Source organism: Festucalex cinctus, chromosome 7 (genome assembly GCF_051991245.1).
Source record: "Festucalex cinctus isolate MCC-2025b chromosome 7, RoL_Fcin_1.0, whole genome shotgun sequence".
NCBI lineage: Eukaryota > Metazoa > Chordata > Actinopteri > Syngnathiformes > Syngnathidae > Festucalex > Festucalex cinctus.
The window spans coordinates 4,316,661-4,341,647 of NC_135417.1; the positions used below are offsets into that span (position 1 = coordinate 4,316,661).

The 24,987-nt window shown below is 41.3% G+C and overlaps 1 protein-coding gene across 3 annotated transcripts in view; it reads right to left on the reverse strand.

Annotated features, from left to right (window-relative positions):
• Positions 1 to 801: 801 nt before the first annotated feature.
• The window catches only part of nbeal2 (neurobeachin-like 2), a 41,728-nt gene continuing 17,542 nt past the window's right edge, over positions 802 to 24,987 (reverse strand). For 2 of the 3 annotated variants that reach the window (XM_077526931.1, XM_077526929.1), the window contains 43 exons: positions 24,237 to 24,871; positions 24,030 to 24,162; positions 23,250 to 23,369; positions 22,847 to 23,177; positions 22,687 to 22,769; positions 22,508 to 22,600; positions 21,153 to 21,321; positions 20,807 to 20,940; positions 20,565 to 20,724; positions 20,319 to 20,421; positions 20,086 to 20,236; positions 19,379 to 19,534; positions 18,922 to 19,081; positions 18,576 to 18,664; positions 17,802 to 18,479; positions 17,541 to 17,725; positions 15,852 to 16,008; positions 15,425 to 15,568; positions 13,757 to 14,083; positions 12,196 to 12,345; positions 11,961 to 12,118; positions 11,605 to 11,729; positions 11,409 to 11,523; positions 11,174 to 11,331; positions 10,667 to 10,800; positions 10,484 to 10,591; positions 10,317 to 10,412; positions 10,118 to 10,242; positions 9,861 to 10,001; positions 8,471 to 8,601; positions 8,273 to 8,382; positions 8,077 to 8,194; positions 7,904 to 8,001; positions 7,679 to 7,792; positions 6,665 to 6,751; positions 6,457 to 6,566; positions 5,849 to 6,021; positions 5,688 to 5,782; positions 5,481 to 5,597; positions 4,461 to 4,616; positions 4,227 to 4,378; positions 2,749 to 2,884; positions 802 to 2,529 (listed from right to left, as the gene is read on the reverse strand). In XM_077526931.1, the coding sequence (XP_077383057.1) occupies positions 2,419 to 2,529; positions 2,749 to 2,884; positions 4,227 to 4,378; positions 4,461 to 4,616; positions 5,481 to 5,597; positions 5,688 to 5,782; positions 5,849 to 6,021; positions 6,457 to 6,566; positions 6,665 to 6,751; positions 7,679 to 7,792; positions 7,904 to 8,001; positions 8,077 to 8,194; positions 8,273 to 8,382; positions 8,471 to 8,601; positions 9,861 to 10,001; positions 10,118 to 10,242; positions 10,317 to 10,412; positions 10,484 to 10,591; positions 10,667 to 10,800; positions 11,174 to 11,331; positions 11,409 to 11,523; positions 11,605 to 11,729; positions 11,961 to 12,118; positions 12,196 to 12,345; positions 13,757 to 14,083; positions 15,425 to 15,568; positions 15,852 to 16,008; positions 17,541 to 17,725; positions 17,802 to 18,479; positions 18,576 to 18,664; positions 18,922 to 19,081; positions 19,379 to 19,534; positions 20,086 to 20,236; positions 20,319 to 20,421; positions 20,565 to 20,724; positions 20,807 to 20,940; positions 21,153 to 21,321; positions 22,508 to 22,600; positions 22,687 to 22,769; positions 22,847 to 23,177; positions 23,250 to 23,369; positions 24,030 to 24,162; positions 24,237 to 24,871 (7,026 nt within the window). In that variant the 3' untranslated portion in view covers positions 802 to 2,418. The remainder of the gene's footprint in view (positions 2,530 to 2,748; positions 2,885 to 4,226; positions 4,379 to 4,460; positions 4,617 to 5,480; positions 5,598 to 5,687; positions 5,783 to 5,848; positions 6,022 to 6,456; positions 6,567 to 6,664; positions 6,752 to 7,678; positions 7,793 to 7,903; positions 8,002 to 8,076; positions 8,195 to 8,272; positions 8,383 to 8,470; positions 8,602 to 9,860; positions 10,002 to 10,117; positions 10,243 to 10,316; positions 10,413 to 10,483; positions 10,592 to 10,666; positions 10,801 to 11,173; positions 11,332 to 11,408; positions 11,524 to 11,604; positions 11,730 to 11,960; positions 12,119 to 12,195; positions 12,346 to 13,756; positions 14,084 to 15,424; positions 15,569 to 15,851; positions 16,009 to 17,540; positions 17,726 to 17,801; positions 18,480 to 18,575; positions 18,665 to 18,921; positions 19,082 to 19,378; positions 19,535 to 20,085; positions 20,237 to 20,318; positions 20,422 to 20,564; positions 20,725 to 20,806; positions 20,941 to 21,152; positions 21,322 to 22,507; positions 22,601 to 22,686; positions 22,770 to 22,846; positions 23,178 to 23,249; positions 23,370 to 24,029; positions 24,163 to 24,236; positions 24,872 to 24,987) is intronic. The other variant, XM_077526930.1, reaches the window with a different exon arrangement.

The window sequence follows — 24,987 nt, forward strand, 5'->3', positions numbered from 1 at the left end:
GGTATTCAGGACTCAGAGACGCTGCTGGTAAGTGAGTGCAAGGTGTCGACCCCTCCCACCATTGTCATCACAGCGCCTGTAACCTTCTTCACCCTCCTTCCACTTCCCTTATTCACTGTTTTGTGGTTTCTATTTGACTTGGAGAGGGGGGCAGGTTGGTTTTATCACCCCCAAACTCCCACTCAATTGTACCCCAGAGGTGTTTACGGGGAGGCCGACAGGATGTTTCGGCCCACCAGGACATCAAAGTGACCTCCTAAAGTAAAATGCGACGTTGCTCAGCGGTGACCTTTTCAACTGCGACGGGCCGAACATCACAGACGCATGCAAGGCCCGGATTACGAGAATCAGCGTCTCCTTGTTCAGTGATAAGGAAAGAGGGGCGGGATATGGGCTCAAAAGTGGATCTGGGAAGGTCATGGCAGGCCATATGAGGCTTTTCAGTGTAGTGGAGCCTTAAGATTGAATATAATTGAATTAAAGGTTGCTACTTTTAGGACTATTTAAAAGCGATAGAGGAAAAACAATAAAACAGGAACGTCTTCACTGTCAAGACAGTTTCCTAAAAACACAGCATCTCCCCCATACCACAATGGTTCGACCCGCCTTGTCATATGCCATCTGCAATCACCGGTCACTTTTTTTCATCACTTGAAAACTTTTTTTTAAAATTCAGGGTTTTTTTTTAGAACAGTTTTGCTATCATCTCAAAAGATGACACAAATCTTTATTTATAATTGATGTATTTAATTTACTTATCTTTGTATTTCCAAATAGTCGAAGAGACCACGTAAACACAAATAGAGTTCCAAAGTTTAATAAATCAGATGATGGCACAGTTCAAATCAGAAATGCTTTGCGCTGGTTATTAGGGCTAACTTCACTGAAAAGATATTTCACAGAAAAAAAAGAAAAAAAAAGTGTGATATAGGTCAACATCGGATCATTCAGAAACCATTAGGGAGCTTCTGGAGTCAGTTGGCTGCACTGAGAGAAAAGGGGGTAAATAATTTCACACACCTTACAGGATATATTGTGCAACTTAAGCAGAATATTTTGCTTTATGCTAAATTGCCATATTCTTATAAGAAATAAAAAGTCAGTTGGAGTCTTTGTAAAGTATATTAAAATGTATTTTCAACAGTCACAAAAAAAAAAAAAAAAAATACAATACAAAGGCTGAAGAATAGAAATCGAAGTTGTATCGAAGGCAGTGCTGGTCCAAAGCATTAAGTTAAAATCACAAAACACCAGAAACGTTATACTGTACAGTGTGTATTTACAATCAACCTAGCGGAAACTTTGAGCACGAATGCATAGCAAAGTGGAATGTTATATTCATAACATTTGAAGCGCAATATTCAAAAGGCAAATTGCATTTTTTTTTTTTACACGTCTATACAAGAATTTCACTTTTTTTTTTTTTTTGACAGACTGTCTCTTCCAAATGCTCCTCGACTGTTTTGCTGTTTTTCTCACATTGATCCAAACAGTCGTCTGTTTCGTCGTGACGCTTGCATAACAACGAGCATGTTCCAACCGCAGCCAAAGAATTCCTCTGAAGCTCAATCGGGCTTTCAGATGTTTTCAAAACGGCGCACTCGCAGCCAACACGTCATTAAAACCATCTTCCGCACATGTGAGTCATGTGTTAATAAGAGAGACATATGGCGAGCGACGACAGATGATTGCAATCGGTGTTTACGCGTTGACGCGAGCTGAAAAGGCACATTTTGGGTCAAATGTACGACATATTACTTGCCAAAATTTCGGAACGTTCAAACAGGAAATGAAGTGAACTTTATTAAACTGTGAGTACTGTATATGGAGTTGAACTATTACATAAGCCACATTGTGCAAGACAACATCAATCAATCAACATAAAGAGAACATGGATGACTTTCTTGACCTTGAAAGCACTTTTCAGCTTTCAATGTAACAGCATTACAGTTTTAAAGACAGCAGGCTTATTTGCGAGGCCACTGTGGTGGACATTTCACCGCTATTGCATGAAAGCAGCTCTCAAAAAGGTTTTCAAGTTTGCAGGAGTTTTAAAGAAGCATTGGCACAGCAACTGGAAAAAAAAAAGAAAAAAAAAGTGGTGTGTAGTGTTTGTGTGTGTATATGTGTGTGTGTCCTTCCTGAAATGTTTGTACAGTCTGACAGCAGTTTTCAAGCTCAAACGCCAAGTCTCTTTTTTTTTTTTTTTTTTCTTTTTTTTTCTTTAAAACAAGGCCACTCTTTGGAATGATGCTGATTAAAAACAGACAGTAGTCCGCAATCAAATATAAAACTCTCCCCGGATTAGAAAACAAAAAAAACAAAACAAAACAAAAGTGCTGAGTGTTCCGTTGGTCTCAGAAGTTCCCAGGCTTGTGAAAAGAAAGCCATAATAATAAGTGTGTGGGCATGTCGCTCTCATTTGCCGGCACCCTCGCCGGCCGGGTTGTATTCGGTCTCGCCTGCCGACACCTGAGAGATGCGGCGAGTGGAGCCCCACAGGCGGCGGGTGATGTGTCCTGAGCGAACCTGACGCAAGAAGACGTCGTTAGACTGGCCTGAACATATACAAAATGTCTTCCAAGAAATTGCATTCATTTATTCAAGGCAGCCAAAATCGGTAGTATGACACCGGCAGCACAACATTATCATGTTGAAAAAAAAAAAAATATGCGTAATCGAGCCGACCCCACTCGACCCCTTTTACAGTTCCCACATCTCACAAGTGCTTCATGTCCTGGTTCTCACCTCCTCCGGCTTTCCCGCCCCCACCACTATCAACTTCCCGTCTTCCAGGCCCACCAGGATGTGGCTGCTCTCTTTGGTAACAAACACGCTCCTCAGGGGGACTTTCAAGGCCAAGGGTGGGACAGCGGCATCCAGGCTGTAAAAAAAAAAAAATTAAAAAAAATATTCTAAAAGCCTATGGAAGCCATGATGTGGATGGATGGATGGATGGATGGATGGATGGATGGCTCACCAGCCATACAGCTATCAGGCCAGACAGCTAGCTAGCCAGATAGCCAGACAGACAGCAAGCTAACCAGAGTGCTAGCTAGCCAGATAACAGCTCGCTAGCCATATAGCCAGACAGCTAGCTGGCCAGATAGCCAGACAGCCAGACAGACAGCTAGCTAGCCAGATAGACAGCTAGCTAGCCAGACAGACAGCTAGCTAGCCAGACAGATAGACAGCTAGCCAGACAGACAGCTAGTTATCCAGAAAGACAGCTAGCTAGCCAGATAGCCAGACAGACAGCAAGCCAGATAGCCAGATAGACAGACAGCTAGCAATCCAGACATCTAGCTGGCTAGCTAGTTAGTTAGCTAGCTAGCTTTCTGGCTGGCGAGCTAGCTCCCCCCACCCACCGCCCCCCCACTTTTTCTCCCCAAAACTTTATTGCAATTTACAAAACAAACATGGCAACAGTAAAGTTATTATCTAGCTGGCCGTCTGGCTAGCTAGCCAAATAGCCAGATGGACAACTAGCTAGCCAGACAGCTAGCTATCTAGACAGCTAGCTGGTTAGCAATCTAGTTATCTAGCTAGCTGTCTGGCTGGCGGCTAGTTATTTTTTTTAAACACTTTTTTTTAAATTAAACTTTATTGCAATTTACAAAACAAACATGGCAACAGTAAAGTTATTATCTAACTGGCTGTCTGGCTAGCAAGCCAAACAGTTTGTACTTGGTCACATATTATACAGTGGCCACAACCAAAACATTCTAAATGGCACGTTTGAAGCAGTGGCAAATAAAATGCATCTGAAAAATGCAAAACTGCACATTCTTCCAAAGTAGCGAACTTAAATGTTTTTTTTTAGCTAATAATTCAATCACCAAATTGGCAGACATGGAGAATCCAGGTGGAATCCATTAAAACCTAAATGGACTGAGGGAGTTTGCTTTCAATTATAGGGAAGTATATTTATTCTATTCATCATTCAGGTTGATTACAGTTCTAAACAATTTTAATTTTAAAATATATGATACTAATTATAATCACCAAAGGGAAAATCAATTTTCACGCTGACGTATTTATTGTGCTGTATGCATTCGTCAACGCAGAGTGCCAGATGAGGTGAACAAGTCTGACTAATTCCAATGGAAACCCGACTTTGATCAGTTGCTAAGTTTCTGGAAAAAGTCAATCATGTCCAAGACTGCCTTGCTGATGTCACCGACTGAATCTGAATCTTTGTAGTTTCGAGGTTTAGCGGTATCTACCTGCACAGGTGACGGATGTGGAGTCTGCCCTGCATGGTGCCCAGGATGATGTATGCAGACACCAAGTGGAGAGCGCACACTTGCTCCTCCATGTTGAAGGAAGACAAAAGGCAGCCATTGACCGAGTAAACATGGATGGAGTCCAATAAGTTCTGCAATAAAATGAAAAGCATTTTGGCAAAAGTATTTCACAGAAAAAAACAAAGTCATCGTGTGCCTGTCGTGTTCACATACCTTCGTGGTATTGGATGGCTCCCCCCTCGACGTCTGCACCACCACGTGGCCCTCCATGCCCACCTGCAGCTTGGAGATGTTACAGGGCTCGCCTGGAGGCCTTAATGTCCTCAGGTACTGGCCTCGTCTGACCGTGTGCACGATCACCGTCCCGTCCTGACAGTCAATATTCATGAGAGTGCGACATGTTATGCATAGTTTGAGAAAACACATACACAAATATTTTTTTGTCACCGACCTACCATCTTGCTACTAAGGTTATTATATTTTAAAGCTAACAAAATAACTAAAAGTAAAAATAATAATAATAATAATAATAATAATAATTAAATGAAATAAAAACGATAACTAACTCAATCTTCAAATTGCATGCATTAAACATGACCTTTTGGGATTCTGTATTTATTTCGGTATAGCTGTACATTCATAACTACAGAAGAAGGAAGGTCAAAATTGTTTGAAAATTATCACCTACCTAACTACACAACCAACCTACTGACCAACCCATCAACCCCTAAGCTCCCTATCACCTCACTAGCTAGCTAACTGATAAGTAGCTAGCTAGCTAATTATCACCCTCTTTACCACCTGAGTAGTGCTGTCAACTAGCAAATCTTTACAAAATTGATTAATCTATCAATTATTCCATCGATTAATCGAGTAATTAGGTTACCATCATCCACTGATGTACCTACCTACATACTTACCACATACCTAGCTACTTACATCTCAGCTAGTGAGCTACAGTACTTAGTTGCAATCTACTTACTACCACAAATCTACCTACAACATATCACTTATCCACCTACTGTACTTACCGCCTACATGTCTTTGCTCCCATTTAAGTATTAAAATGTGCAAATGATGGTTAATAAAACTACAGGAACAATTTAGCAACATATGCCACTCTCACACATTAATTTAATAGTAGTCACTTTTTACATGCTAATTTGTCCGGCATTTGAGTCATAAACTGAACTGTGCATAATAAATGTATGTCCTTTGTAGCTATTTAGCGACCTTTGACCCTGAGACAGCCATGTCCAATTCGGTGCTGATGGCCACACAGGTGACCTCCCGGTCGTGGCCACATAGCACCTGAACGGGCCGAGGAGACAACGTGCTGGAGAAGCCGCCCTAAAATGGAGAAAGGACGCTCGGTGAGTTTCACATTTTCTCTCCTCGATGAACCAACATGTCCGACCATGTTTTTTTTTTTTTTCCTACCTGCTGTAGAACCTGCCACACGATACAGGACGTGTCCCTTGAGCCAGAGATGAGGTAGATGCCACACAGATCCAGAGCCAAGCACGTGACGACATCTTTAGGGAAATTCAAATTCAATTTTAAAATACAATAATATCAAAAGTGTCTAAGTTGGAGCTTACCAATGTGCCGGCAGATCCTGCCCACCAGCTTGCCTTTGCCCAGCTGGGTGACCCGCAGACTGCAGTCCCAGTGTCCTCCACTAAACAGCAGACGTCCGTCATTGGACACCACCAGCACCTGAGCGCTGATCTCCACGCCGGGTGAGAAGGGTCCGCCAAGAAAACGTTGTGTCCTGAAAATGAACAGACAGCGTGCATGTGAGCCGGAGCCTGAAAGTGATTATTATGAGCGGATTAAAAGCGTCACTCCAGCAAAATGACATCTCCAAATGGCTCCACACTACATTGTTTGGAATGTGTATTTTTTTTTTTTTCATGTTGAAGGTCAATTTAAAAGGATCCAGTTAAACAGACTCATGAAACATCCCAGATGTTTCCTCACAGAAAAACAGAACGCAGATGTTCTCTATCCTGTTTGACGGTTTGAAAATATAGTAAAAAGATGAAGATTAGATTATTTACTTTACGTTTGTGTGTGATATGTAATAATCACCGAACATTATTTGACATTCTGCTTAGGTGACGTGACAAAATATCTTGGTATTTTGTTTATTATCTCTGTCCCAATTATGACCACATTTACAATCTTAAATGCAACGTGGACTCACTTGGGATTCGTAATGCTTCGGTCCTTGGTGAAGGTGAAATAGTTGTCGATGTTCTTGTCGTATGGCAGCCAGCTGTGTGTTCCGATCAAGCCACTGGAGCTCACTGTCACCTGGAGAGAGAAAAGGAGGCTGATTTAGAAGAAGTAGAAAAAAAATGGAAGTCACATTTTTATGTTTTAGCCTGGCTAGCTGTCAAGCAAAACCGTACCAGTATATCTGAGCCATGGATGATGAAGGACCGATTCTGGTTCTTTGGTACGACCGCTTGGACCAGAGGGATGCCATCACTCACCACCTGGGGCACACAAACCAGCAAAGGTCACGCTACACTTAAGTTGAACTTGAAGGAATTTGGATATTACCTTCCCATTTAAATACATTTCCTTAGTCAATGATTATAAAAAATGGCTATGCTATTATTTTTTTCTATGTATTTGCAGTCTTCAAAAGTTAGTTATACCGTTGCTATGTCGCTTATGATGATTACGTGATGATATGGTCAGTTGCTATGCAGCTTCTATCTGCTTATATTATTTTGTCTAGTATTGTGCAGTTACTATGTCCCTGATGATAATGTGATATGGGCAGTTGCTATGCAGCTCTTATGTGCTTATATTAGTTTGCCTAGTATTATGCAGTGACTATGTCCGTTATAATAATGTGATTATATGGTCAGTTGCTATGCAGCTTCTATCTGCTTACATTAGTTTGCCTAGTATTATGCAGTTAAAATGCCCCTTTTGATGATAATGTGATATGATCAGTTGCTATGCAGCTTCTATGTGCTCATATTAGTTTGCCTAGTATTATGTAGTTACTATGTTTCTAATGATGATTATGTGATGATATGGTCAGTTGCTATCAGCTGCTATGTTCCTTGTGATGATGTAGTTGTCAGTTGCTATGAATCCAGCCCTGATCTCTGCATTTTTGTATAAAGTCTCACTTTTTCTCAACTTCCGAGTCTTGTCTGCATTTGGGTCCTAATTCCAGAAATAATGTTAGTGCCACATTGTATTATTGTCACAAGAAATAATATATTTCAGTGAAAACTCTGTAGGTGGCGCTCCAAACCCATTTGTTTGTATTCACTGACGGCAACTTTAAAATACCAAATGTACTCAATTATGCTTTTATTTTTTTTTAAGTTATGATCAATTATGCGACGTATCGACTCGACATCATTCAATTGCATTCACCACACCAAGAGTCTCCATCGTACCTCCACAAACGAGCGGAGCTTATCCAGGTGCTCGAAGATGTTAACGGGCACAGTGTCCAGGCGGGACTGCCGCCTTGAAGCATTTGCCGCTGACATACGCGGTGGGTGTGGCTCCTGTTTGCAGACAAACATGTGACTGCAGCTTTTAAGGGAGAATATGATTGGACTTCCATTCATCGTCACAAATGTAAATTTTGGATTTATGAGCTCATTTGAGGGTGGCACCTTCAGTAGTTGGCAGGGCGTTTGTCCAAAGTTGCTTATGATGCCTTCAAGTGCCTTGCGCTCCGTCTCATCGGCAATGGCGTCCAGATCGACAGCGCCTGTGGGAAATCCCATTTCGTGACCATCATTTTCTTTCTAAATGGTGACCAAAAATATTCATCGTGTTGTCCTACCTTCATAGGTGCAGTAGTAGAAGACGTTGAGGGCTTTCACAGCTTCTTCCCCTCTCTGCTTGTAGCCAAAGATCAGGTCAATCCACTCGTGCAGATGACATGACACGTGCTCACTTTCCTGAAGTTAAACAGATGTCAATTTGAAGAGTTGCTTTGAATGAGCTGGGGGGGAAAGTATTCCGCAGCAACATCTCACCAGAGCTTTCCTATGCTTTCGGATGAAGTCTTCCCTCGACGAGGCCCAGGGGGGCAGCAGGATGTCCTCCACTGGATCCTGCGAAATCTGCAAGGATCCCAGATCGAAGCCTGCGACAAGAAATTGGAGTGTTTTATGAGACAGATACCGTCTTCCATGATATTCTGAGACGCCTTGCATAGAGTATCTGGGTCTCACCATTCATGTTCTGCAGGATTTCCGGGAAGTAGAAGAACTCCGGGATGAGCTCCTTCACATCAGCCGGGCTTTCGATGCGAGCTTGCCAGGCCGCTGCCACTGAGTGGAACTGTCGGTCGGCGCAGTCGAACCTAAATACGGTTGGAGATGCGTCGGGTTAGGATTAGGGATGTAATTATATTCAAACATCACGATACGACAAATATCACAATATTGTGGGGAGGTTGGCGATACAAAAAAAGGTCACAGTATTGTAAAAAAAAAAAAAAAGAGCTCATACAAAAAAAACAATATTGTGCTTTTGTACATTACAGCAATGCATATAAACAACCTAGAATCAAAATAACACTTTTTTTAAACATAAAAGGGCCAAAACATGCCTTGTGAAAATTAAACTGCACTAAAAAACTAGCCACCAGAGGGTGCTAGAACTGCACAAATGGAAATTAACCCGACTTTTTTTTTTTTTTTTTTTTTAACAGATGTGTTGCTTTTAATACATGGCAACGACGATATATTGTGGCAGTTTTAATATCGCGATATCACGATATTGCGGTTAGTGTTACATCCCTAGTTAGACTGCCCTCCGTTGTGTTGTATGGAGGGCCAAAGGGCCAAAATTCAAAATAAATAAATAAATAACTAAAAGTGAAAATAAAAATGAATATAAAAAATATAGAATTCAAAAATTATATCCAAAAAATAAATATAAATGGAAATAAATCAGTTTTTTCCGTCATTTATTTATTTAGTCATTTATTTATTTAGTCATGTATGTATCTATTTATTTAGTCATTTATTTATCTATTTATTTAGTAATTTCTTTATTTATTTAGTCAATTATTTATTTAGTAATTTATTTAGTAATTTATTTATTTTGAATTTTGGCAGTTTTGGGCCGTACTGCCAAGTCGAAATGCTATTCAAATGAGGGGGCGGTCCTAAGCGTGTCTTGGGTTGGACTCCTCCGTTGCAAACTGTTGCAAAGTCTCGCCAGCTTGCAATGGAGAGCTCCAGCGATGGCCGACTATCGTGTCCGCTGTCACCTCAACTTGCGACTTGAGTTGCGAGACAACAAGTGAGAGCAGAGGAACAAAACTGCCAAAATTCTAAATAAATAAATGACTAAAAAACAAATGACTAAATAAGTAAATAAATGAATGACTAAATAAATAGATAAATAAATGACTAAATAAATAAATACATAAATGACAAAAAGTGAAAATAAAAACGGATTTATTTCCATTTATTTTTATATTTAGGGTATAATTTTCAAATTATATTTTTTTTACATTCATTTTTATTTTCGCTTTTAGTCATTTATTTATTTTGAATTTTGGCACTTTTGGTCCTCCATAGTGTTGGTCCGCCTTGCCGCCGTCATTCCCACCTGCCGCTCTGCAGTTGAATGTGCAGCGTGGTAAACGGCTCCATTCGGATCAGGTAGTGCATGACTCCCGCTGCGTTGGAGTAGTGTGTGCCATAGTGGAATTTGTCGATGGTGCCCGTCGGGTCCTCAAAACTTTCATACCTGGTGGAAAACAGTTAGCCAAAGACAGTATTGTGTTGTTTTCCAAAGAACACGTCCTTACGGATGAGCTACTGCTACTTTTTTTGGTTATATTTTGTCCCCAAAAAAATCCTTACTTCTCTTTGACTGCCTGTGCGTGGCGAGGGTTGACCACGCCGACAGGTTTGGACAAATCCCGAAAAACTGACGGGTCCTCCAGATCCAGAACAGGGGAGGTGTAATCGCAGAGTATCCAGGGGAACTGACCAAAGACAACACGGACGTCATTTGTGCGAGCACTGCCTCGGTTATCTCTCATCTCACGTGTGGTCTTACCACAGGATATTGCGATAGGTCATTGTAAGTGCGCCCAGCGATGGTGTTGAGTTGCATCAAATATTCAAAATTAGAGATTTCCCTGCAGACCCATTTCTGTGCAATACATGAGAAATTGATAATACCAGGCATTTATAATCCTAAAAGAGAGAATAAAAAGAACTCACCTGTGTGAGGCCTGATGCTTTCAGCAGCTCTTGGGGTGACCGAGATCCAAAGTAAAACAGATTAGGAGGGCGAAGCCCCAGGATCCTTGAATACACTTTATTACGCAACTAAAAAAAAAAGAAGGAAAGATTAAGACTGTTATGAGATTTTCAAAAGTTGAAATGCCGTGAACTTTCCATCACCTTCTTTTTGAAGTTGATGAAGTAGTGAGCCTGGTCGATGAAGAAGAGCTCCAGCGCAGAACGACGCAGGTTATAGCGCCTCAGATGGACCTCTCGGAGCTGAGAAAGAGGTCGCTTGAAGTCGAAGCCAATTCCTGAAAGGGATGGACGATATTCATGCGGATGCTGACCTTAGACGTGACATTCTTACATGGCTACAACATCCAACACCTGGAAGCAATTCTCTCTTTTTGCAAACAATTTGTTCAACAATGATGCTGCATTGTATCATAACGAGTGCTGTTCATGACAAAACAAAAAAGAGAAACAACACTTTTTATTTTTGCTCACATTTTTCATGAGATAAACCTAAAGATCTTAAACTTCTTCCACAAACACAGTATCACCATTTCTCTCAAATGTTGTGCACAAACCAGTCGAAATCTGTGATAGTGAGCACTTCTCCTTTTATCGTGTATGTGGAACAAGTTTTAGATCTTTGAGTTCATTGAATTGTACATTCCTCACCCTCCTCTGTTTCCTCTTTCTCAGTGCTGCCGTCGTAGAAGTAAAGATGGTGCGTGGTAACCTCCAGGCGGCCGGGAACCTTGGCTACAATAGTGATGAGTTCACAGTCTTCGGATAAAACCAGCTTTTCTTTTTGGCTCTCGTCTTCGGCCTCCACGCTAAATGCAAAATTAAGAAAGTCATATTTGAATTGTAGACAGCATAATGTGGAGTGCACATTTAGTCAGAGACTCACTTGTTATTTAGAAAACTCAGATCCTCTTCCGCTAACTGGTCGTCCTCCATATCGCTGACTTTGGCTTCTTTGGCGACAGCCAAAGGGAGCGGCTCGGAACGTGGACTGTCCGCTCCTGGAAAAATCATGACATCATTTTGCAATTAGAATTTTGGGAAACGTATCCAAATGCGCCGTGGTCCAGTTTGTGACGCACCCATGTTGTCCCTCTGGGCACTGGCCTCGGTGTGGGGATCGTAATGATGGTTGGGAACCAGTTTGAGGCGCATTTTTGAATACGTCTCTGCGCTGGACAGTATCCACTTGACCTGAGGCTGATTTCTAAAACAACATATGGGGGAAAAAAAAATACACAAATGTGTTTCTCTTTTTCTGAAAATAAGAACGAGGGCGGTGAGTGTGGAATCAAGTTGAGTGCCAGGCTGCAAAAAAAGTAAGCTGGAGAGCGCTTTGAGGCACAAACAGATTCCAGAGGAAAGTGGCAAAGCACGCTTTTAGATGGAATGTAAAGCATGTTTGGGTAAAGCGAATAAAAATAACACTTGGTCGTACTTCTTGGCCCACACTGCTCTCTCGCTGGTCAACAGCCTTCGCAGGGCCTTCCAGTGCTGCCACACCACCCCCTGCTGGTTGGAGCTCTGCTTTTGCCAGCTGACGTAGCGCCCGTTCTCACTTCGAACGCGCTTCAGGTAGGGGTCAACGATCAATTCCTGTGACCGCACACACATCAGGGTCGGGTCAGCGGAGAGGTCAAATTACCAATGAGAGCATTGCACATTGGTGCCACCTGAAACTTTGCTTTGCTGTCCGATCTGTCTTTGTCTCGTCTGAAGCCGGTACCCATGAGGTCATCGAAACAGGAGTTCCAGAAATTAGACATGATGTCGTGACTCCGCCCAAATGTGTCCAGCTCGTACTGCTCCATTGTGGGCTGAACCTGCACATATGCGAAGAAGCAGAATAGCACATGAGATTGACATCTTTGAACTTGCTGACATAGGTTAGGTGAAGTGAGCCAGTCCCAGTCACGGTTTCCTTCGGAGGGCCGTTATGACTCAACGCAAGTGTATGGTCGCCTCATATTACTTACACAATAAATTCATGAATACCTAGTTTTGAAATCAGAGACCAGTAAAAGCATTTTATTCAAATATTATTACATTTATTTAAAAAGTGGGATTGGTATAAAAAAAAAAATACTTCTTACATCTCAACAATTAGCAATTTTGGTATTTTCATTATTCCTTATATTATTTCTTTTACATTATTATTATTATTATTCATTAATTATTTTTAAAAAATCATAATATATATTTATTATTTGCAAGAAACAGGAAGTTTATTGATATAGTCCTTTGGCGAGCCACATAAAAAGATCTGTTGGGCCAGATCTGGCCCCCAAGCCTTGAGTTTGACACCTATTTTGACTGGCTTGTTTTTCCTGTTTTTTTTTTGGGTTTTTTTTAATAAATATAATATTTTTTTTTTTAAATAAATAATATAGCCTGCTTTGGTTAAAGGGATACTTCACTTATTTAGCCCATTATAGCAATAAAAAGTTACAATTTTGCCTATAATTAATAGTAATAAATTAATTTGTTCTGTTGTCTACGTTTGGTCATGTGACATTCACAGCTGAGCTGTTATTGGTTACCTGAGGCCTCGTGATGTCATTTTCAGTGGACAGCAAGTTGCAAAATGTGTTTTTAAAAGGTACTAATTGTACATGAAAAATAATGAAAATATCACATTTATTATTGGTAAAATATTCATGTTTGACTGCCAAAAATGGCTAAATAAGTAAAGTATCCCTTTAAAGGCCAAATTTTTGGAAACTTTTTTTTAAAAAATGGATTCCATTACCATTAACAATTTATTATTTTAAATTTTCTGTTAATGAATGGTGAATAAATACATACTTGCATATATTCTAAATCAGAATAATAAAGCGCAGTTTTTTACTCCTGTTATGGATACAAAAGCCAAAAACAAAAATGTAGACATTATTATTAGCACTAATTCTAAATTTATGGAATGAAATCAGCTGGGTCAGGCCAAGTTGAAATATTCAAATTCCCATATTATAAACAAAAAATGAAGTATAAACATGCTTGTCACGTACAACTCAGCTTTATGAAGAGTGTTTCTGTTTGGTATTCATCAGCAGTCTCAATATTAAACAAAATTTGACATCTGCTGGAAATATATTAGATACATTTGTGTGTGTTAATAAACTTGTCAACATTGTTTTGGAAAGATATGGATTTTTATGAGTGGGCAAGTTTGATTGAATCTTATCATAAAAAAAATAAAAAATACAAGGACACAATAACCGCTAGTACACTGACCTGCTGCTGGTAAAAGCTCTGCCACTCCAGCGTGTGGCAGTAGGCCTTCAGGTCCTGCGCAAATGTTGTGCTGCCATTGGTGATGGGCAGACTAGGGAGCAGCTGTTGAACCGTAACGGGGTCCGCGTGCTGGTCCAGGAGGGCTCGCACCACCGGGACCACTTGGGAGAACATCTCCGCGTGCTCGGTGTTGTTGATGTCCGCCGCTTCCTTGTCCGGCCACAAGGGGGCGCCAATGCGGCCCAGCAGGAAGCAGACCTCCTCCCAGCTGAGACACAACACGGTCTGCAGCAGGCTGTGCAGCTTCACGAAGGCCATCACGCACACCTGAGCAGACATGAGGACCATTTTTAATTCGTATCCATTTAAATTCATGATTAAATTATGTGTTTTTTATGGTTTTGATTACTTTTTTCTTGTTTTAATTGTATTTAATTGAAGCAATCCCCTTCACTCCCTGCTGTTTTACTGGATTTTGACTGATTTTGCGAGGCCCACAAAATATTGTGTTCTATTGCTATAAAAACATGGAACCTACCAAAAAAAAAGTTTAAAGTCTCTTCTTTCATCAGGAAAAAAAAAGTTTGTCATTTCCGTTTTGCAGCAATTAGCATTAGGATATAGCTACGTTTCTTCATTATTCACAAATCTAATTAGAATTGTGAGTACTTGAGCTTTTTTCAACACGGCCCTGGTTGATCACCTTTACTCTGCTGCCACCTACTGGCCGTTTGTGTAATAACTACCATTTCTTTAACCGTTCTTTGCAGTTGAGAGGCTGCATCAAAACCTTCTGTATGTTCTAGGATAATGAAAAAAAACAAAACATAAAAAACGTATAAATACGTCTTTGGCACACTTAAAACATTTAAAATAGAACATAATTATACGTTTTTGGGAGCAAATGAGTGGCCTCAAATTGTGGCCTCAGATAATTAAATAAGGAAACAAAAATATTCTGAACATTTCTCTGTATAGTGCAGTTTACACCACTTTAAACTGCACCCACAAATTTTACTGCTTTTTGAGTTTTTTTGTGAGTGTAAAAGTTCCAACAAAAATTCTTTCTGTATTTATTAAACCTATTGAAATATGTATTTTATTAGATAGAAGATTTTATGTGAACTCTATCTGCAAAGTTCCGGATATTGTGTAGTTATCAGAAGAATACTACATATGGGCGGAAAACATGACTCACTGATTTAGTATAACATCGCAGGAAGAAAAAAAATATATAGATCTTAAAGAACTATAATTCAATGCAGAAAATTAAAATCATAGTAATTTATTTTAAATTAAACAGCACATAAATTAAACTAAATATCACAAAGATGCTGAGTCATAGCACAATGAATTTGATTCATACTGGTAAATGGCTTTGCTCTACTCTGCAGATGACTATTTCAACCAGCAAGTCAAGATCGGAAGCCTTGTGGTTGCTTCAGTTATGACCACTCGCTCAGCCCCGAGACGCTTTAGCAATGGCAGCTGCAGTCATAACTCACAGGCGAGCTACCCTTTCACACAAAACACTCGCCACAAACGGAACGACTGAAATGTCTTTGAATTGAAACCCATACAAGGCCTGGTATTTGTAATCTGCTTCGATCTGTGTGAACCCTCTTCAACGTTAGCTCAATATTGCAGGCGACAAAAGGGGCAACCGACCTGTGACTGCTGCTGTTGGATATAGCCGGTGATGATGCGTAGGCCGATCTGGGACATCTCCTTCAGTTCTGTGCTGCAGGGGCTGCCAGGCGTGCTGTGCCAGGCCTGCAACTTGTCCAGCAGGTTCACCACCCCCTCAAAGATCTGCGACACAGCGACTGTCAACAAAGGACTCGCAGTAAAAGCGTAGACCTCATTCCAAACCCGAACAACATCAACCTGATCTTAACTAGAATTTCAACAATGTTTTTAAGGGATGAGACACAATCCCAGTACGATGATGTGCAAGATGAGCATGTAAAATCAATAATGACATTCAAATGACGAATACTCACCACATACTGTAAGTGGTATCAAGTTTCAAGCATTAGGACTGAGTATGAGAAAGAACATCCAAATGAAGTGTCAGGAAGACTGTCGGATGTACCTTTTCACTCCATAGTGAGTGATTATCAGTCCCCTCGGCAAACAAGAAGTCCTGCAGCAACCTGAGGAGCCTCACCAGGCTGGGACAAAAAGGCAGGAACACTCCCTGGGCGTCCCTCAGGTCGGACAAAGACGATTCCAGCATCATCTCCAGCAGACTGTTACACACAGTGGCACAGCGTCACGTGACAGAGTAAAACGAGGGGTGTCAAAATATTAAGTTCCTTTAACGCCATAATTTTTTTTTAACACGTGATTAATGACCGCCCCTTACTTGGAAAGCCTGTACTGGGGGAATTCCAGTCGCAACGCAGCATACATAGCCACATCAAAATTTAGCAGTAATAATAATGCATATATTTGTGGAGACTGGGGTCAAGTTGTATTTTACAATTTTAAAAATGTGCAGAATTTCACAAGTTACTTCATGTTGAAGATTATATAGCGCTTTATACGAAAAGAAAAATGCACTGATCTGTCATCAATCTTACAAATGCAATTATGCCATCTAGTGGCAGAAAAAATGACCTCAACACAAATCAATGTTTTTTTATAGTACATCTTTTTAATTTGAACTAAATTTGAATGATTATTATGAAATTACTGTATCAATGACTAAAATATGCAGCCATGTTTCGATTAAGTTAACATTATTTCCACTTTTATGTTAACAAGAGTAAGAAAACTTGGAAAAAAAACTATTTTCTTGTACATTTGAGATTAATCGTGAGCTAACTACTGAAGTCATGCAATTAATTACAATTAAAAAAAAATCAATCACATTATATACACCCCTGGAAAAAACACAAAATTAGAACGTAAAACTAAAATCCTCAAAATATATGTAATGACAAAAACATGCACTGATAAGGTTTTTATGAGGTACTGTTGTTGTAATAATATTAGTAAAATGTCGACAAGTGATAATGTCAGAAGCATAACTGTGGCAGAACACTTGTAGTGTCTAGACTCACAGCCCACATGTGCTGAAAGCAATATTCACTACCGCATTGACGTCACCACAGCGACCACACATCAAATGATATCATATCGCGGAGCTGCAACGGCTGTGTGAATATGCACACTAATGTTGTGAATTATGTCTGAAAGGGTAGCATAAAAGCGGCATTACTCTAAACCCACACAATTTGGTCAAGGCAGCAGGCTACTTATGCCATACAGATTTTGGAATGTATCATGAATACAGCTTTACGCATGATTGATATAAAAAGTGATAAAAGTGATAAAAACATAAAAAAAAAAAAAGTTTAATAAGTTTATTATTTTTAACTAGAATAAATTGTAATTGCACCTCCCCAACAGTAGGTGGCAATGGTGCTCACTGTCAGAGTGCGAAAGTAAGTAAGTAAGCAAGCTTTTTTTGTATAGCGCTTTTTACAGACATAGTCACAAAGCGCTTTACATGGTTAAAAATGAGTATTAGCTCCTCTGCAGGGGTATACTTACAACAGTTTTATAGACAAATGATACAATTTATAGTTAAAAGCATTTTCTTCCTCCATAGTGGTGTAAAAATTAATTTAGAAGCACTGCTTTATGCTGAAAAAAATATTGAATTCAACTTTAAAGAAAGGAATACTAACCATCTCAAGAACTGTTACAAACACAAAATGACCCAAATAAATCTGTGACCTGGGATATAATGAAATGTCCAGTGAGAGAAGCTGACCTGCGTTTGATGTCATCAGGCGGGCGGACCAGTTGGCAGGAGGACCCCAGTTTAGTGAGAACGGAAAACACCTGGCCCCTCTCTCTCCAGACCACATCTTCGGGCCCGTCCGCCCCGCTGCCGCTCCAAAGCACGGAGAAGATAATGTTGGTGAGCAGGTTGCAGAGCTCCTCTTCTGGCGTCTGCTAAAAGTCAACCAACACTCAGACATGAAAGCTTTCAGAGTTAACGCTCAAGGTATGACCATCGTTATCCACACACCTGTGGGTTGGATGTGTTGGAGATGCTGTCTGCGGTGGGAGGGTCTATCCCATAGCTGGCGTGGTCCAGAACGTTGGATAGACTGGAGCTTTTCCTGGGTCTCAGCGGTGGAAAGGGTTTGCTGTACTCCAGAGGGGACGGCGTGTTTGTGAGGCTACCCGACGGGGTGACCATGTCTCCCAGTTCCAAATCAAAAGGCGGCGAGGTTCCATATGGGGAAAAGGGCTGGTAATCTCTCCCTTCCTCATCCAGGCGAGACGAGGCCATATCCACCACGATGGAATTGGAGAGGGAGGACGAGTGACTTTCTTGATCAGCAGAATCGAACGACTTGAAGGTCTTCAGATGGCCTCCCACCCCACTTGGCGGCGATTGAGATAAATCAGAATATCCTTCGGAGATGTCTCGCTGGCCGCCGTCCTCCTCTTCCTCGTCGTCGTCCTCCTCTTGCGAGGTGCCGTAGTTGAGGAAGATGCCTGAATGTGCATCCTCTATGAGCAGACTCTGGTCTCTGCGCAAAGGATGCCGGAATTTTGGCTCGGTGGATCCTGAGATGCTGCTGGCAGCGAACGACTCGTAGGACTCCTTCACATAGAGCTTGGTGAGAACGTCCTGCCAACCGGGCTGTTTGGCCAGCTGCTTCACGTAATCCTCGTTGAGGTAGATGAGTTTAAAGAGCTGTTTGCAGAACCGCAGGAGACGCGATGATAATTTGGCACACTAGCTGAAAAGTGTTAGGATTAAGATGCTAGCGTAGCAGATAATCAGACTGACCTCGCGACAAATATCAAGGCGGACTGCCAGGTCAGCTCTGTGGGACAGACACACCACAGCAAGGAGGTCTCTGAAGTTAGGGTTCGAGTCTGAGGGGAGGCAGTTATAATGTTATAATGTGATGTTCAGGTTCAACTTAACTTCCTTTTGTTTTCCTTGGATTAAAAATGGAATACTGAAAATGACCCACACAATTGTTGTAGCCATGGAGTAGAAAAAAATTTGAAAAAAAGAATAACAGTACAACCAAACCATTGTTTTTACTTCTGTCATCCAAGTACTCACGTATTATACCAGTGTGTCCCAGTTACCATTGAAAAGGCCTCACTTGATTTAATTGACATACCTGTCGCAAGGACCTGCTTGTACAGACGTCGCACAGTCGTCATGGTCACGGGCATGTCTTCAAGGAAAAATACCAGGCCCAGATAGCCGAAGTCCTTAAGTTTGAGGCGCTGCTTGTTGCGCTCTGACACGCGCTCGCTCTTCAGGATTTTGTATAACACCTGCAGACAAAATGGAAGACTTGAATGATGGATGGATGGATGGATGGATGAATTTGAATGATGTATGTATGTATGGATGGATGGATTTGAATGATGGATGGATGGATGGATGGATGGATGGTACATGGAGAGAGAGAGAGAGAGAGAGAGAGAGAGAGAGAGAGAGAGAGAGAGAGAGAGAGAGAGAGAGAGAGAGAGAGAGAGAGAGAGAGAGAGAGAGAGAGAGAGGAAAAGAAAAAAGAAAACAAATGAAAAGAAAAAAAAAAGAAAAGAAAAGGAGAAAAAGAAAAGACTGACCCTAAAGACCATATCCCTGGCCTGGTCCCCAAAGCTTGGGTTGAGAAGAAGACTATAAAGTTGCTCCACTCCCCACTCCAGCAGCACAGCTTGCACCTGCTCACGAGGAGGGCTGCTCTGCAAAAGCTCATACAGCACATCCAGGGCCTTTACCACCTGAACAAAGATGAGCAACAATGACACGTCAGTGTCAATTAGTTGGGGCAAGTGTCCAAAAAAGTGTGATATATACATGCTAACCAGAATGGCAAACAGAGGCATTTGGCTCTATGTCCACATGCATAAATTCCCCAGAGGGAGCCATCCCAAAGGGATCAATAAAGGCAAGTCTAAGTCTAAGTCTATTGCATATGCCAGAATTTTGCCCTTAGATTTATTATTCCCTGAAAGGATAGGACTTAAATCACTGAGGAAAAAACATGGCACCACTATTTTAGACAATTTTACACCAAAATCTACTCACTAATAAACAAATACAATTATTGTTATGTATTAACTGCATTATTTACATGCAAAACCTACTCTTAAACAGAAACCCTGACTCTGAACTTTTATTCCGATTTGCACCAAGCCCAACCACTGGGTTGAAATTATGCCGTCGCCAAAAACAGCCCTAGCATCCATCTTGCAGGTCAACGTGAACCGAGATCATTTTGACAACACTGTAACACGTTTCAAAAACAAAAACAACAAGTGATCGTCACTACCTGCTGCTCGTCTCCTGCGCTCAGAATGTAAGCGAGGACGCTGTGGAGCTCTTCGGCCGTCGGAGACCTGAGGAAGTCCTTCAGCAACGCAAACAGAGACGTCTGAATCATCTGCTTATCGTCACAGAGACAGACGCCATCTTTCTCCGTGCTGCGAATGAGACATGAAGGAAATGGATTAAATGGAGTACTTGGTATTCTCCACAGTCCCTTGGAAGCGAATGAAAGTTCACCTGTAGTAAGTGCGAATGGTATCCAGAATGTACTGAACTCCGTATTTTCTCTTCAAGCGCTGTTTTCCTTTGTGTATCACAGACGAGATGTACTGGACGTGATCTTGGAAAGGAAAATTACATTCGCTTAGTGTGGCATTTAGAACCGGCTTGTACTAAAGAAATGAATGAAATCACAAGCCTCTATTTACATTTGAAAGCATCAAAAAACACCTTTGATAGAAAGGGTTGGGTGCTTACGCTCACCGTGACAAACAGCAAAATGGCTTCTGGTCCAGATGCGGAAATCAAAGAGCAGGTGCTGGTAGAACTGCTGCAGAAGTGGACCATTCCCCTCAGTCAAGACCTGATCGAGTAGCAGCCGACATGCAATCAGCACGTTCATGTCCATCATCGTGCCTGGAACCTGCAGGGAGGAAAAATGAGGCTTTATCGTGCACATTTCATAGCATTTGACATTTAGCGCTTCTTGATTAGCTCACTCTTACTTTGCTGAGCATTGCTCCGATGATGCTAGGCCCGTGGCACTGCAGCAGGCCTTCCTGATTGACAGGATGACGGCGGATCATGTTCTTCATCATCAGCAAGAAGGCCGCAATGCTGTTTCTCTCCAGTCTTGCTTCTGGAACAAACAAAACAAAACATAAAAAAAAAAAAAAAAACGTGCTGAAAAAAAAAACAGTTACTAATGTCAAAGCCTTCCTTAAATGTTAAGCACTGATTTGACTGTAGTCAAGTTAAAAAAAACAAAAAACATTCTGTACCAGAAACCTTTGTCCTCCAATGAATGAGAAATCTAACACCGCCTGTGCAATTAACGAAACAGAATCTGACCTGAAGACTTGAGTGGCAGCAGCAAGGGGGCCGGGCCTCGCGATGATGTCAATTCTGGTCCGAGTAGTTCGGAGATCTCCTGAGCGCCGTTGGACACCTGCTCTTCCTCACACACTTGCTCAAGGAGAGGCAGTAAAACCCCGATACCCCCAACCACATTGAGGGCATCCTGCAGGGGAAACACGACCAGAATAAGACCCATATGTATTCTGTACAGGGGTAGAAACTATCAAAGCAGAATATACATATTTATTAGGGGTGCCAAAATTAGTGCATTAATTTTGAGTTAATTTAAAGTTCCTTTAACACCATTATTTATTTTTTAACGCACAATTATTGACCGCCGCTTACTTGGAAAGCCTGCACTGGAGGAATTCCAGTTGCAGACACGTCCACGTCAAAATTTTGTAGTAATAATACATATATTTGTGTACACTGGGGTCAAGTTGTATGTTACAATTTTAAAAATGTGCAGCATTTCACAAGTTAGTGTTACTTCATGTTAAAGATTAGATAGCTCTTAATATGCAAAAAATAAATGCATTGAGCTGTCACCAACGTCTTACAAATGCAATAATGCCATCTAGTGGCAGAAAAATGACCTCAACACAAATCAATATCACGCTATTTTTTTTTACAGTACGGTTTAATTTTAAGTCAATTGTATTAATTATTATGAAATTATTTTATCACTGACTAAAATATGCAGCTACATTTCTATTAGTTTAACACATTTTCTAAATTTTTTGTGTTAACTAGAGTATGAACATGTATGGAAAAAATATTATTGTACATTTTCTTGTACATTTAGAACAGATATAAAATGTTACGATTAATTGTGACTTAACTATTGAAGTCATGCGATTACATTACATGACATGTTAATTACCTGACACCACTAATTTTTACCATTTTAAAAATGTGCAGAATTTCACAACTTACTTCATGTTAAAGATTAGATAGCTCTTAATATGAAAAGAAAAATGCACTGAGCTGTCACTGCCTTACATATAAAATTATGCCATCTAGTGGCAGAAAAATGACCTCAACACAAATCAATATCACAAGATTTTTAAAGTACAGCTTTTTAATTTTAACTCAATTGTATGAATTTTTTATAAAATTAATCTATCAATGATTAAAAGATGCAGCCATTAACATTTTTTTCCACTTTTATATTAACAAGAGTATGAAAACATGTTATTGTACAATTAGAACAAATCTAAAATTTGCAATTAATCATGAGTTAACTGTTGAAGTCATGCAATTAATTACGATTAAAAATTGTAGTCGCCTGACACCCCTACTATTTATATACTATTCAATCGACATATTTACACCAGAATAGGTCTAACCTTAATATCCCAGTTGATGACTCTGTGTCCTGTTAGCCGGCCATCATATTGATGATTCGGAGACAAATCCAAACATATTTGGCTCTTGAATGCCTGAAACACACACATGCGCAAATTCATGGCAATAACTTATAAAATGTAGAGGCTGATTTTAACACTTTAACAACTTTGTTAGTTACCTGAGGAGTGTAGTAGAGCACAAGCTTGCCATTAAGATCGGACAACTCTCCATCCACTTTGAATAAGGGCACGTGATTTGGGCCTGTGATAGAAAGCAATGCTAGATTTCGCACATGTATGCGTGCACCTGCCATTTTGTATTGAAGTAGTGCATCTGACCTGCAGCGTATAGCGCTTTCGTTTGGCTCTGCTGCAGAGGCTCATGGCAAATGAAGGCAGTGCCCAGGAGTCCATCCAGAGAAGACGGCGTTCCCCACTCGGTGTCCTGCAGCCCCGCCGAGATGGTCTGCACCGTAGAGTCGTTCAGAGAGCCCCATCGGCCCCCTGCAAAGTTGGCTGGAAAGGACTGTGAGCGGATTAGGGAGGGCGCACTGGCGGGAAAGGCAAATTCCGGGGACTGGGCGGAAGACAAGGATGTGGGGAGATTAGGCGAGGTTGTGGTGGTAGTGGTCCGGTTGCCTGCAGAGCCGATGCAGCAGGATGTAAAAGGCTTCAAAGGAAAAATACAAAACAGATTAATATCATATTTCAACTTTGTAAGTACGTAACAAATGTAACCTACCTCACTCAAGGATGGAAAGCGAATCTGAGCGGTTTTGGACAACTCTCCATCGATGAAGATGTTGACCAGGTTGTGACCAAAAGGACGGCGGCCTTGAATGTGGACTATTGCTACTGCATGCTGAAAATATAATCAATAATACAGTATTTATATTATTTCAGTATGTACTGGATATAAAGGTGCAGAGAAAGAGTATATTTATGAGATTTAATTCAGTGTTTATGTTTAACAATTGTGAATAAAGCAGTACTTCTCAAATATTTTTTGTTACGCCGCGTCCAGGGGGAAGAAAATATTAATCACATTTAAAATCATCCCCAAAGGCTCATGCATTAAATTAATTAACAAAGACTAAAACAAAGGACATGTTTGCTATAATTATAGTTAGTTTTTGTTTTTTAAAAAGCATTTTTGTTTTTATTTTATTTCGGTAAGAATATTGTTTTTTAAATTTTAGTTTTTTCATTAGTTTTAGTTAACTAAAATAACCTTTAATGGCACCTGTTTTTCGATACCCTCCGTTCTTTGTCCATCTCCAAACATTTTAGTTTTGTTTATTTTATTTGAACTGAGTCAAATGCCATTTTTAGCATATGTCGCGGGCCACTTGAAAATGACGGCGGGCCGCAAATGGCCCCCGGGCCGTAGTTTGGTCTATCCCAAATGACCATGCCCATCCCTATATTAAGGTCAAACATCCAGACCAAAAAATGACGTGTGATATTTTCCCTGATGTACTGCGTTTATATTTGGGAGAGGCTGAGTCCTCACTGCACTCACCCAGCGTGAGTCAGCTAGTGGGAGTTCTGGCAAGGCGACAGCCATGTAATCCTTCTTAGTGCAAACAGCCACGACCAGCACGCCCTCCATTGTGAAAAAGGCTTCCAGTCCTGTTCCACTAGCTGTGAAGAAACTTCATGGAAGACAAAAGCTTTCAAAAACCAAAATATACAGTAGGCTACTAGACAAAAGTCACTGCCCTTCTACCTGTATAGCTGCTTCCTGCGAGGTCCTTTTCCCATGTCCTGTTGACTTGCGGTGGCCAAGTTGGCGGCGGGTTTGTTGAAGTCTAACGGAGGCGAAAGGGGGAAGTCCACGTTGAGGCGGAGCCAGGCATGAAAGGCGAAGCTGCTGCCTGACCATCGCTGGACGGTGGGCACCATGATACCCGCCATAGGGGGCGTGAGATCAAAATACTGCAAGGCGCTGTCGCGACCTTCTCGCGCCGCCATTGCCGAGAGGACTTGGATGATGCGAGCGCAGTACGGGTGCGCGCCGTCTTCCCGATCCGGCCGGAGCAGTTTGAGGAGGCTCTTCAGCTCCTCGGGCTTCAGGCAAAGTGAGCCCAGGTCCTGCAGGAGGCCCAGCAGGGCATCCGTACACTGCCTGTCCAAGTGCTGCGGCTGCGAGAGCACCTGCAGGAGAGCTCCCACCATGCCCGCCTCCACCGACACGGTCCGACAAGATAGAGAGCCGCCGCATACGGTAGCCAGCCACTGCGCCACCAGCAGCTGAAGCTCCCGATGGCCATGCAGCTCAGGGAGCCATTGCAGAAGCAACAACAGGGGCTGGTCGTTACTAATGCCTAAGTGATGTGCGTGGGCATACTCGCCCTCCACTGCCTGGAGACGAACAAAACACAGAAGTGGATCATAATAAGGATGAGATCGACATGACGCCATTTCAAAAGGTCATTTGTGAGAGAAAATGGACTGCGCTCTGAGCGGATAATGAGAGG